This window comes from Pseudorca crassidens, chromosome 18 (assembly GCF_039906515.1).
Source record: "Pseudorca crassidens isolate mPseCra1 chromosome 18, mPseCra1.hap1, whole genome shotgun sequence".
NCBI classification, from domain to species: Eukaryota; Metazoa; Chordata; class Mammalia; order Artiodactyla; family Delphinidae; genus Pseudorca; species Pseudorca crassidens.
In genome coordinates, this window is record NC_090313.1 from 74586319 (window position 1) to 74600443 (window position 14125).

The following is a 14125-nucleotide window of genomic DNA, read 5'->3' on the forward strand; positions in this document are numbered from 1 at the left end:
CTCTTGAAACAATAGTATTTGGTCATGACCGCCGGGGATCACATCTGTCCCCTTAACCCAAGAGACTCGTGTCCTGTGAGAAGTTCTCTTGTGTCCAAACTACACCCACCTCCAGCTCACACTTGACCTCCCTTTTCTGACTCTATAGTTCATACAAGTGTCATAGTTTTTTCATGAAAATATTTTAATTTATAGCTTAAAAATATACTCTAGAAAAATAAAAGTCCTCTAGAAATCAGATCATTTTGAATAACGTTGCTCACAGGACGTAGGTTCCATCTTATTTTAAAATGTTCTTCTCTAATTATAACTTGTCCATTATCAATCATATTTTCAAACCATGTAACACTGTATCAGCTTGCAACTTGTATAAAATACTAAAAAAACAGGATTTCTGTACACAGTAGCATTGAGCTTGTCGTGACCATGTCTGCTCATTAAAGGAGGTATTCTCGAGAGAAAATCCCGACGCAAGGCAGAGACAACTCTACCGATAGATCTGTACTATTAGATTTAAAGGGTTTGAAGGCGGCAAGCAGCAATTTCGTGTAGATTAAGAGCACAGGCACTGGTGTCAGACAGACCTGGGCATAATCGTTGCTCGGGGCTGTCTGTGGTACCATGGATCTTTGAGTGAATCAGTTTAAAACCTCAGTTGCCTCTTGTGTAGAACAAGTAATACACCCACGTCACTGGGCTCCGGGGAGGATTAATTAAATGAGGTACTGCCTCACACACTGGCGCACAGCAAGGGTAACATAGAGGTACCCAGAAACAAAGAAATAATGTAAGCTCCCATCAATGTCATTTTCTAGTTCAATTTTAATAGAAACTTTGGAGAGGTGAGTTCTGGGGCAGGCTCTACTGGGGGTAAGGTGTCAGTCTTGGAAGAGGTCATTCAGGCAAAATAAGAGATTCAGATGCATCTGTTATCTCCATGGTTCGTGTGGCCTGGATTCACTTCACTTCTGTGGACCTCAGTTTTATTCTGATTATACAGAAATCCTGAGCTGTCTGTTTTCGCAGTGTTGTAAAATGGCTACAGCCCTCCCCCGGTTGCCTGCACAGGCCCTAAATACGGCGCATGCGCACATCTGAATTGATTGCCCTTGGCACGAAACCCAGTTCTGGTTCTCAGTTGCCCCGCTCTCAGTGAAGTCAAAATAATTTTAAAAGAAATCCAGATGCACCTTTCAGGTCACCATTGTTCATCATTTCAGATGTTCAAGCCAAACAGAAATGAGTTGTTCACGTACTTATTGAGCAGCAATACATCTGAGAATCTAAATAAGGCTCTGCTGAGGCCCTTTAGGATAAACACTGAGCGCTAACTTCGTAAGGAAAGCTGTGCTTGAGCTGAGAGGCAAACAGCAGAGGGGCTGTGAGGTCTCCACGACTGTTCCTCTTCTGACCCTGTTCATGCTGCTTTCAGGCACCTGAGCTCGTCTCCTGAGAAAATTCCAGGAGTCAGAGTCTCACTTGGTGATCTCTCTTGTCCTTCCACCTGTCACCTACAAGCTTCTCTTCTAGCTACTTTTTCCTCCACAACTCTGAAGTGGTGGGTGCAATAATTAAACAGCCATCCAGAATTTTTGTATTCCCCGCCTCCTGTAATGATTAGTAATCAAAATAGAGAAAGAGACACCTGAGCTCTCTCCACTGGTTATTTGCTTTTGTGAGAGTCTTTCTCTGTAAGAGAGAGAATTATACTTGGGCTTCAAGTAGGGAAATTCTTTCCTGTGACCTAGAAGTAGTACTTCACGTTAAGAATAAGGGTCGTGTCATACTCCCCTCCGTCCCCTTTACAACGTCTGGGTGATGCCTTAACAAATAATCAGTATCTGCTACATTGGATGAAAATGCCACGAATCGCAGACACTCATTTCCCAGAATTTCAGTAATACACAGAGGGTATGTGGGTACATGTAATTAAACAGATCTAACAAACAGAAAAGGTATCATGAAATATCAACTGTACCGTAGTGGAAATTACAGAGAATTTGGAGCAATGAAGTTGCTGGCTAAAAAAACTACGAATATATTTTTTAGGCTTCCTGATCTGTAAAGACAGACATACTTTCATTTCTCGTAAGGGATACGAGAATACGAGTAAAGTGCCTACCGCATAACTTAGCAACTTCGAAAAATGTTAGGACCCTTTGTAGAATTTGTGTTACTATCTTAGAAAGCCCGCTGTCACAGTTCAGCCTCTCTGTATGTATCACGTTAACCTGTAAGTGACCGGATCGTTCTCCTCCAGCCAGGACACCCCATTAGTCTGGAAGCATCAGCACAGCCTCTACAATTTCAGGGCTTATGACCAGTTCTTTGTGTCCTAGGAGATAGGCTGCAACGATTTATAAGTAACTGGATCAACCTTTTTTTGTAATTTTAAATATGAAAAACTTACTAGCTGTTTCATTTCTTTTTCATGTATAGCATGCATTACTTTTTTGAAAGGTTGGGTTAAATTTTAAAATTCTCAACAATTCATTTCATACCGCTAATTTTTATCTTTAAAAGAAGACAGCCATGCAAATCTTTAAGCTGTATAAATTTGTGGTTCTTTTTTTTTTTGAGACATTACTTTTCGCAACATCATAGTTTGGAAAGTGCTTTCAAGTTCACATATAGCTTTGACTCCTCCTGCCTCGTTATGGGCTCATCTGCCCAAGAGCAGCACTAAACCCTAGAGAAGCGACGTTGCCGTGCGAATCCATGATTTATATCTTCATTTTCTAGAGGAGGGATTGACAGCCTGAGAAATTAAGTAATTTACAAACACCCGCGAGAGCCTCAGGGAGTTTCCGCCCCTCCCTCTGCGTCATTAGGGCTGCAGTGCCGCGTCCCAGAAAAGAAATGGTTCAGCAGCCTTTCTCCTCTGTCTGTGCTCCCTTAACACACCGCTTACAGAACCAGACGGCAAAGAAGGCTCCTGTGACCAAGTGGCGTTCGTGATCACAGGTCATCCAAACAAAAGGGAAGGCCTGGACCTCCCCCTCTCGTTGGCGTGGCCCTGACCACCTCATAGGGTAGGACGTGCTGTCCCGCATCTGGGCTTCGGGTCTGTAATTGTTACGCCAGCAGCACGAGATAAATAAGCCTGAAGCCCTCATATGAGTCGGATGTCATAGCCCCCGGTCTCCTGAGGACCTGCTTTCCTGTTGTTTTTCCATTCTTGCTGAGGGCTCGGCGAGGGGAGAGTTTCTGGTAACCACCACGTGTGCAGTTCTACCTCTGTTGAGGCAATGGAATAGCCGGATCATGTCCCCCTCAGAAATATCTCAGGGGGTGTCCAGTGGTTCTTCCTCCTGTCGCTGAAGTTGCCTTTTCTTTTGCAGACGGCTAGCACCTTGGCTGTGGCCGACTCTAGAATTTCTGGAATCTACAGTTGCATGGCTGCCAATAAAGTAGGGACTGTGGAAAGAAACATAAACTTTTACATCACAGGTAAGCCACGTGTCCTATATTCACGAAGACAGCCCAGGGACCTCAAGTCTCTCTTGCAGTCTTTTGTGCTTTGAGTGCACTTGAGTGACTTTTATTTTTAAAAAAAACATTCCATAGACTTGTCCAGCTTTGAGTACCTTCATCCTTGCTCTCAGGAATAGTTTTCCACAGCATCATGGGGTCATTGGGTCTCCTGAAGGGTTATTTCCCTGAATTCCCTTTTAGAGCTGTTTGTCTACGTCTCTTTCCTGGGCTTGATTGTGAATCTGGGATCTTGTCGTGTTCCTTTTTGAACACCCTAGAGTCCCCAGCACAGGGCCTGGCACACAGTGGGTGTTCAGTAACAGTCAAGGAAACCAATTCTAATACATGGGATGACATCTTTGTAACCCAAGAGGCGAACTGTTTCACAACTTTTTTTTAAATTGATGTTATCGTTGATTTACAGTGTTGTGTTAATTTCTGCTGTACAGCAAATGTTTCACAACTGAATTTCAGCTTTTTGGCACACGAGGCTCTCCTAAAGAAATCTGAAGCTGAGCTTGGTTGATCGTTCTTAGTGTGCTGTTTTTTTGGTAGCATTTCAGAATTTTTAACCTTAAATATGATGGTGTCTGCAAATCTTATAACTTCCAAGGGACACAAATGGCACTCCCTACGTCCCTGCATGGGTACAGGAAGGAAGTAAGTAGCTCAAAGTATAAAAACAATTGCCTGGCTCCACACTCCCCCAATATTCTGAAAAAACCTGGGCAGTTGGCCAACTCTCTGGAAACTTCGCACTGCCTGGGACAGGCTGTGGCAGTTGCCTTGAGTTCTCCAGAAAGAAACAGGTATGTCCAATTGCATGAGAAGTATGGGTTGCCAGGTCACAGGGAGCCTTCTGGCACGTTAGCTGACCCTCAGAGAAGCTGTACCAGGGGAGAGATCCGTGGGTAGGTGCTCACAGAATGTCAGAGCCAGAAGAGACTTCTAGGGGCTATAATTCGACATGATAGCCCTGCATTTTCCAGATGAGGAAATGCGGTTGAGAGAGGTGGAGGGGCACACGGGAGAGCCTCTGAAAACCAAGTCAGTCCCTATACCCTCAATATTCGAGAAGCGGAGATAAAATCATCTTTGCGTTCATTCCAAATAGGAAAAGCCCTTTATTTAGAGAAGGATTCAGAGAGCAGTTTCACACAGACTGATTCTTTCTTTAATCAACCTCAGATGATTTAGACTAATTAAGTCCAAAGGTTTGTGTTGTCCTTTATATCTGGGGGGCAACAAGGCCACTGTCTCTGTGATTTTAGAGTACAAAAGAGTGAGCCTTTCCTGTTCTATTCTTAACATTCAATACGTTTGTACAAGTTTAATGAGCACCAACTATTAAACAGGACAGTTCAACTCTGTGTTGAGCATTCAAAGAGATAGCAAGGAGGCCCTGTCTTTCTAGGAAGACGGTTTGAACGCTGTGGACACAAAGAAGAAATGTTACCTGTATCCTAGTATCAAAAGGAATGAGCAGAAGTAACGTGACAGATGCTAGCCAATGCCAAGCCAATTCCACCAATAAAAGTATGTCAGCCACATACATAATTTAACATTTTCTAGTGACCATTTTTTTTAAAGTAAAAAGAAAAAGGTGAAATTCATTTTATTTCACCTAACAGATCCCATGTTATCATTTTAACACATCATCAGTATTTTTTAAAATATTACATCCCTTCGGTTTTAAAAATCAGGGTTGAAATAAGATAAAACTAACTGGATGAAATTCAGTTCAGTCACACTGACCATACTTTCAAGGCTCAGTAGCCACAGGTAGCCCTGTATTGTAGAGTGTTGCTCTAAGCCTCTGAGAAGGAAGCGGGACTTGAGGTAGTCCTGTGGGTACAAAGAATCCATAGAAAGAAGAGGACAGGCTGGCCCTGGCATTTTCAGAATCGAGGCGAGAAGACCAACAGAGGCCCACAGACTATACGTCTAACCACTTACAAGTTCTGAATCACGTGAACAAGCTGTGAAATATGTTGTAGCCTCTGGTGGACAAAGATACTTTCACGGTGACCTGGAAAGTCAGGCACAAACCTAGAGTTCCGGGACTGCACAGAGTGTGACGGTGCCTGACGGTGCAGGAGAAGCCCACCCCCGGCTCACCCTGCTTCTCCTTCCACTCCGGGCTCGGCCCTCACGGTAAGGGGCCCTATCCTCCTGGGGATGATCTCCCCAGGCCACACCTCCAAACTCTGTCCACCCCTCCCCCAAACAGTCTCCCTGGGCCCTGTCAGTGTGCAGACCGCCCAGCAGTCTGACCTCAGGAGGACAGACAGAGCGAAGGGGGAAGAGGTCTGAGACAGTCTGGAAGCAGACTTGGGACCATCTTTACAGGGAATTCTGGGGCCCCAGGGGCCCCACGAAAGATAAAGAGTGGGGATAGCATAGGCTCTGTGTGGGCAGCCCCCCCCCTCACCCGCTAGACTCTCTCCATTGTGGGGAGGGGTACAGCCTGAACAGAGAGCCCCCTTGCCTCGGTCTGAAGGGAGTACTGGGAGAGGATGCCCTGACTGAGGGCACGCCCTGCTCGTTTCCCTCACCATACGAGTCCCAGGAAGGTTCATCGATGCCCATTATTCACTGCAGCACCAACATCCAGCCCACCCCTCCCCCGAGTGCTTCATGGCTCCGGCCTGTATCTGTGCACAGCATGGCTGCTGCAAGGGCCCCAGCTGATACGGCTGACCACCTGCGGAACTCAGGCAGCAGTCCCCCTTCGCCTCCCACCATATCGTCCAGTTTATAACCACGGGGTGCTTGAGACCTTTCCTCATCCATTGAAAGGAGCGATGGGAATTCTATTTCCAACATACCTAACTCGAAGCTCACGACATTTTTCCTCCAGAAATTTCATCTTAAAACTGAGCACAAACTCATCCAATCAAGTCCCCCTTGCCCGGAATGTAATTCTCCTAAATGCTTTGCTCCCTGTTTTGAAAAATTCTAGTCTTGATGGGTAATCATAGATTACTTACATTCATTACTTCTAAAACTCTTCTCTTTTTCTTACTCAAACCTCTGTCATGAGATTTTGCCTCACTAGAGATGAGACTGAATATTCTTTAGGAATGTTGCACCTTCCATGACGATTTTCTGAAAAATGAATGTATATTTGTTCCATGCTTATACTCGACCTAGTGCAGGTCGTGCTTTAAAAGAGCTGTCTAAAATTGAACTGCTCAAAATCAAAAGATCTAGAATTGGATCTGTACTGATCCTCATTTTAATCATGCTGCCCCTTCTCTAAAATACAACAGAGCTGCCTTCTGAACTGATGTGAACCAGTTTGCTATGGCTATTAGCATCCTCCACAGCTTCTACTCCAACTCTGCCATTCACTTGTCCATAGTATCTATTTGAAAGGAGCCAAACTTTCTAGTCACCACTCACTTTCTTTTTAGAGAATGCTGTTTCTGTTCTCTAGTTGAGGTAAAGCCTTTATTTCCACCTGACAAAGGAGATACCTTTCATCCTTTTAATGTCTATGCTTGTCTCTTTCATGAACTTAATTCACACGTTTGATCCAATCAAGTCAAGATGTCCACCCCCAGGTGTGCACCTCTGTAAATACATTACCCTTTCACCTAACCCTGGGTGGGATGTCTCCTGAGCAAGGGTGGCGTCTTCTCCACCACATCTCCTAAGACGCCGTGGATGTGATTATGTGCTGGATGGATGAGTGTTAGTTGGTGCTACTGAAGCCTGGGCTGAATCTGCAACAGAGGCTTAAGTGTGGGAAGATTTCTTGTTTTCATTTTGAGAGTTAGAAGGCAATGCTTTCTTTGGTCTGTTTTTGTACTCAGGCTAAAAAAAAAAAAAAAAATCGACATGAATTAAGGGAAAAATCCCTCTGGATTCATTACCTAGTTTAGGACATCTTATTTATCACCTTCCATGGATCAGAAAAGAATAGTGCAGGGGCTGTACTGAGAAATAGATCATTTCTAAGTACCATCTGACAACATAAACCAAATCAGCCTCCTAACAGTGTCCCCGTATGAGAAACGGACCTGAAAACGGATTCGATTCTTTTCTTTTCCTCTGTGTGTGTTTTTGCTGTTCTGTTGGCACTCAGCATGACTCTGGGTGTGTTAGCAATTACTGAGGGTGAAACAGGAACAGCGCTGCCTTATCTCCCTGGTTTCCCAGTGTCACTAAATGCATTTTATTTTGAGATTCCTGGTGGTGCTTGGCAAAGATAAACAAAATCTTCCACCAGGAAACCTGTGAGCTATTTCCACAGGAAGTTTCAAATCACTAAAGTAAATAGAAACTCTCTACATGATCTCAGTGGTGTTACTTGGGACCCACTTGGGTTCTGACTACCAGGATGGGACTTCGTAAATGGAAGCCTACCGTCTTTTCAGAAATAATATGATTGCAACCAGTGCACAAGACTTCTGCCCTAGTATCTGGGTAAAAGTTGATGGCTAATGTTTAACTCCTCATGCTTGGAAAGTGTCCCAAGTATAAAAAGATGCTGAATTAGAGGGGTTATTTCTGACACCTTATTGTTATGTTAAAAAACTATGGTCAGCTGCTTCTGCCTCTTCTGGCACATTCTTAGGTTTTCATTTTAAAAGCAGGAAAACTTCCACTGGCCTCCTCTCTCTCCAGTCATTGACAGCTTCGTAAACCACTGCTACCCCCCGGCTCCCAAAGAAATACTTTGGCATTTCTTCAGACGTGACACTTTATAATAAAGCCAGAGCCCAGAAAAATCAGAAAAACAAGCAAAGTGAGATTTAGGAAAGAGTTGATATGATATCTAATTTTGGACTATTGTCCCCTTAAGGTTTAAAGGTTTCTTTATAGCTTTGTGTGCAAAGGATAATAATAATAATAGCATAACATAGCGCTTTTCATCTTCAAAGTTCTTTGTGAAATGTTGGCCCCAGTTCTTTGCTCAAGTACAGATACGCCGCTAGTAACAAGCGATGGGAGGGTTTTGAGAGCAGGCCAGTTCAGGGCTAGTAACAACCAATGGTATTCTAAAAATCATCTGGTGAGATGGTCCAAAAGGAGACTAAGGAACTCTCAGTGCAGAAGCTAAATGATGGTCCAGGTTAAGAAAGCTGAGGAGGGGAGCTCGTGAGCTGTGGCTAGAGGCGCCAAGAAGATGGAGAAGAAGGTTACCTGGGAATGACATTGGAGAAAATGACTTCCAATGATGCAGTCCTTTTAGGAAAATGTTTCATATGTTTTTTAAGAGCAGATTTGATTTAGAAACCTTCTGCCCCCACTTTGCAATCTAGCAACTCTTCGAGATTAGCTGTCCGCATTTTCAGAAGAAATCTTGCTCTTTGGGCTTCCCTGATGGCGCAGTGGTTGAGAGTCCGCCTGCCGAGGCAGGGGACGCGGGTTCGTGCCCCGGTCCGGGAGGATCCCACATGCCGCGGAGCGTCTGGGCCCGTGAGCCATGGCCGCTGAGCCTGCGCGTCCGGAGCCTGTGCTCCGCAACGGGAGAGGCCACAACAGTGAGAGGCCCGCGTACCGCAAAAAAAAAAAAAAAGAAATCTTGCTCTTTTATGTCTGAGTAGAGCAGTCACCATAAAAGGGGACCTGAGCAAGGACCCCTTGGCGCCAGCAAAGAGCAGGGGGAGCGATGGGCCAGCAGCAGGAGGAGGATGCCGTCAGCCCAAAGTTTAGGAGTAAAGTGTTAACTGGAGTCTCCTAGCGCAGACCTGGGACTTCCTGTTCTCACTTGTTCACAACTTAAATAAGTTTGGCTATCAAAGCACCTGTGGTTTCTAGTACAAACTCCTCTTAGAGTCCTTCCCTATTTTGCCCACTTACCAGGAGGACTTCTGCACATGATAAAGCAATGGGTTATCATCCCAAGTTGTAAAAAAAAAAAAAAAAAAAAAAAAGCATTCCACTTTGAAGAGCAATTTTGAGCAAATGAGCGTACCCTCCTAATAACGTCCTATTTTGCATTTCCTGCCTCGCTTCTGACGGAACGAACTGAGCTGGTTCCTACCTGCCATGTCTGATCGTTCCCCTTTTAAAAACAAAAACCATAAATACCATGAATTTGTGTAGGAACAATCCTCAAGATCCTTGACTGTCTTAGAATGAGATATGTCCTCAGGATGAGACATTGATTTTCCTAGGCACTCAAGTCCTTTGTTCTTTTTTTCCAGATGTGCCCAATGGATTTCACGTTAACTTGGAAAAAATGCCTACGGAAGGAGAGGACCTGAAACTGTCCTGCACAGTTAACAAGTTCTTGTACAGAGACATTACCTGGATCTTGCTGCGGACAGTGAATAACCGAACCATGCAGCACAGCATCCGCAAGCAGAAAACGGCCGTCACGAAAGAGCACTCCGTGACGCTCCACCTCGTCATCAAGAACGCTTCCCTGGAAGACTCGGGCACCTATGCCTGCCGAGCCAGGAACATGTACACAGGGGAAGAAATCCTCCAGAAGAAAGAAGTGACCATTAGAGGTGAGCACTGCAACAGAAAGGCTGTTTTCTCTCGGATCTCCAAATTTAAAAGCACAAGGAATGATTGTACCTCACAAAGTAATGTAAAACATTAAAGGACTCATTACAAAGTAACAGTTGTGTCATATCATCTTGATTTATTGTCACTGTTGCTCATTTTCCGGCTCAGAGGAGAAGCTCCTCCCAAAATGAGTTTGGCCATGATAGGAGTAACATTGAGCCCCCCCGGGACCCCCAGCTCTGGGCGCCCCGTTCAGGCTGAGGGGTCCGCTCTCTGGGGCCGACCTGGTGCACGTTTGGATTTGGAGGATCCCTGCAGTGCGTTCTCTGTGTGTTTTGCTCTTTGCTGTTTTCTCCTGCCTGATAGACAACAACTCGGGACTGATCCTTTCCTTCCACTTTAATGCCCGCCTCTTTTTATGTTTATGTTTCCAAGCTGCCAAACCCGAATAATTTAAACAGATGCTGGTATCTGCCAAAGATGGACATGAATCGGTTCATTGGCCAGCTCAGAATGAGGACAGTTGAATCGGAGACTCTGACGGACCTCTGCCTGGTTTTATTTCGTACTGTTACATCTGCTTTTGATTTGTAAATAGCACCTGGATGATAGCAAGTTATAATGCTTATTTATTTGAAGATGCTTTTTTTTTTTATATTAAGCACATTAATTTTAAACTGGAGCGTCTGAGATGGGCCCCAGAGGTGCAAGGTGTTGGTGTCATTCAGAGGTATTAAAGCTTTATCACAGTATGAATTACAAAAGTCCACCCAGATGAAGCCCCGTTCTCTCCTGCAATGCCAGTAGCTAGTCAACAAGTCCAGTGGGTTTTCTCCTCACTGCCTCTGAGTGGACTACACAGCCACTGACAGCACCTGAACAAAAGTGGCTCATGCCTTTGTTTTTAATATTTTTGTCCCTGGTTAAAGAACTTTATCCTGTCCAATGGATGGCATTCAGCTGTGTACCATGATCAATTTATCAAGGAAATAAAGGCTCTTGTGACCAGAGGCTTAATGCATTCTTCTAAATGTCAATCTCAAATTTGTCCATTAAAAAAAGTCCACTTTCTCCATATGCAAATTGAATAGGATTTTTTTTCCTGGGGAAAGTGACTTTTTCACCAATTTCATATGCGTTGTTCTGTTGTTTTCATTTATGATTGATCATTACATGTGACTTGCCTGAACTATTGGAAAACAAACTATAATGACCAAAATAGCCATGGCTTAGAACACAGTGGCTGGGCTGTTCAGTAGGAGGTGACAATATGACAGCTTTTCAGGCTTGGGAACTCACCAGACTGTTTCCTCCTTTAGGTAACAGACTCTGTCCCACGGCTCAACTTGTCTTTCACGTGGGAATTGCTTTTGTCAAATGTGAAGGAGTAAACAATAGCACTTTTATGGAGCCCCAAATGCTCTGAAAACAATTAGTAACCTGGAAGTTGTCAGCCCAAAGGAAAGAATAATCAATTGTATCTGGAAACTTTACCTATGGGTCTTTTGCCTGGTGTCTTTGTTCATTATAAGTCAGTGTGTTCCTTCAGGAAACTGCCTTAGTACCAGAGGACCTGGGGTGGGGGGGGCGGGAGGCTCAATTTTTACTAAAGCTGAGAAAGCAAATGAAATGGTTTAGGGAGTACTTTTGAAAAACATGGTGAAATGGACATGCAAAACCTATCCTTTCCTAGGGAGGGGAAGGGTTTAGTAGTTACAGAAGATGATTTGAAGTACTTCCGAGAGATAATTTGAAGAATTCCATAGAGAGAGTTTCAAAAAGGAAAAGAAAGGACTGGGTGGGTTTTGATTTTTGTTAGTTAGTCTTCGAGGTGTGGTGTAAGGGGAGGATAATGGGGAAATAGAGAAAGAACCAAGAGCCTGCTACGGAGAATGACTGAGATGGGGTAGAGGGTGTGAGGCTGGTTCCTCGGTCCCCTTTCCAAATGGAGAATCGGAAGTACGTATCTGTGGGACCTGGCAGATCTCTTGGGCTCGAATGCCGAGAAGTAAAAGGACCTGGTGGGGAGCAATCTTTGGCTGTTGATAACCAGCAGAAATAGTCCGTTCATTCTGATTTTCTCAGTTTGAGAGCTCCCCTTTGTTAAACTTTGGAAAGCAGCTATTTCCATCAAATAACTTAGGTTTAAAAATATGGGTTCAAGGTCCCTTTCCTATTTAAAATGCCAAAGTAGATTACTATAAAGTGGGAATTGATTAAAAAACAATTCCTTGGTTGATTGGTCATTTTGAAACTTGCCAAAAATGAGAATTTTTTTTTCCAGAAATGGGTACAAAGAAAAAAATCATCATACTGTATGTTTCAGACATGTTTATATGAACTTTGTATTTCATTGAGAATTCTCTGTTCATTCTGCAGCCTTCCGGCTGCTTCTCTCGTCTGAAGTTTGTGTAGTACAGATAGGGCCTTTGGGAGTTCTGCGTGACGTTTATGTTAAAAGGAGATGCTCTCTTTTATATAAGCATTGTTTTCAAACACACCTGTCAGGGAAGCCAAATCCTGTCTGTGTTGATGATGTTACAGTTTGTAGCCATGAAAATAATTCGGGTGTGGCAGGCCATGTATTCAGACTGCCTTCTTCTAATAAGACCTATGGACAATGATAGATTATTTTATCATATTTAATGCCTGGGAAACAGTAAATGTGCCAGAGGAAGCTATTACAAGTATAACTCAGTGAACGGGGTCTGTTCTGAGTTTTAAATGAGGTGTGTCAAAGTTGGCTGTAAAAGATGCTAAGTAGTAATATGATACTGTTCCTTATTCTCTTGTCATGTTTCACTGATATGTCTGGGGTCTTGACTGTGTAAAAATGTCAAAATTGTAATGATCGAGCATGTAAGAATTATCAAAATGGAAGATTTTGATACATGGCTGCGTTTTCAATTAGGAAAAACTATTTGACAGACTGGACAGAATGTAAACCCAGAACTGTTAAAATGGGTCTGCCGGGGGGGCGCAAGATGAGACTAGGAAGGCTACACTGAAACAGGCCAAAGGATCGTTGCTATCACTCATTTCACACTATAGTTGACGAGTTTATAAATTAGCGCTCCTTCAAGTCTGTTTTGCCTTCAGATTGCATTTTGTATAAAATGTGAAAAGACTAATGATAAGCTATGGAAATCAAAATGGAATGAGAAATCTGTTTCTCCTAACAGATAGCCACCCTGCCATGTCATGCTATGTCAACATGTTCTCAAAGTCGTATGGTAATATACTTCTTAACCTGAGATTTCTCAATTGCTTTAATGAATGCTAATCCTGAGAGTTTCCCTGCAGGAATAAAAACAGAAAGGTTTGGGGACTCGGCAGAATCCTGCAGGGACATGGAATCAGAGCCATTGCAAGGTGTCATCTCTTAGAGCGTTGTAATCACTCCTAAGCTGCTTTCACAGTGTTAGTACAATAAGATGAGGAATGGTCAGAGAAAGCTCAGACTGTGTAATTGAAACCAGTGACGCAGAATGTGTAAGTGATGTCAAGACTATTTTGATTTGTCTTCCAGGATTTGCAACGAGTGGGGGGGGTGGGGAAGGATGACTTGAGAGGGGGGGGAAGGTTTCAGGAGTTGTCTTTACTCTTTGACCGTGGAAGCTTGAGTTACCAATCCAGCACCTGCCCAACTAGAATGTATATGCATCAGCAGGACTGATTCCATAAAAAAAAGAGACACGTACTCACGGGGGCCTTGGGGTACTGCTGTCCCTCTGTGAGATTTTAATGTTGTAATGTATTGCATCCTAATGTATTAAATCCATTTTGTTGTACTATATTGGTTGGCATTTTATTAAAATAAATTGTATCATATTTGTATGTTTTAAGAGAAAGTAATATAAAATACAATATTTGTACTATTATATAGTGCAAAAACTACAAATCTGTGCCTCTGCCTCTTGAATTAATCCTTTGTTCGTTTGCATTTGGGAAGGGATTGGAGGAAAGAGATAATCAATAAAGCTTCAAAGTTCAAGAAATTCTCCCACTTGGTCTGCTGCTTACAGTTTAGGTTACTGACAGCTGAGTGACACAAACACGCCCTCACATGTTAGTGAAACACAAAAATACAAAATTCGATTAGCTCATTACTATAACTCTCTGTATTTGTGTAAAAACTCACTACAAGCCGATATCCAAAATCATGTCTGTTTCCTTTTTAGTT

General features: G+C 43.4%; 1 protein-coding gene across 3 annotated transcripts in view; it reads left to right on the plus strand.

The window, feature by feature from the left end:
• FLT1 (fms related receptor tyrosine kinase 1) overlaps window positions 1–14125 on the plus strand; it is a 172824-nt gene that overhangs the window by 87240 nt on the left and 71459 nt on the right. Inside the window, exons 12-14 of one of the 3 annotated variants that reach the window (XM_067713589.1) lie at window positions 3342–3450; window positions 9633–9941; window positions 10378–13843. In XM_067713589.1, the coding sequence (XP_067569690.1) occupies window positions 3342–3450; window positions 9633–9941; window positions 10378–10394 (435 nt within the window). In that variant the 3' untranslated portion in view covers window positions 10395–13843. Of the gene's footprint in view, window positions 1–3341; window positions 3451–9632; window positions 9942–10377; window positions 13844–14125 lie in introns of those variants that run through there. The other 2 variants (XM_067713588.1, XM_067713590.1) reach the window with 2 other exon arrangements.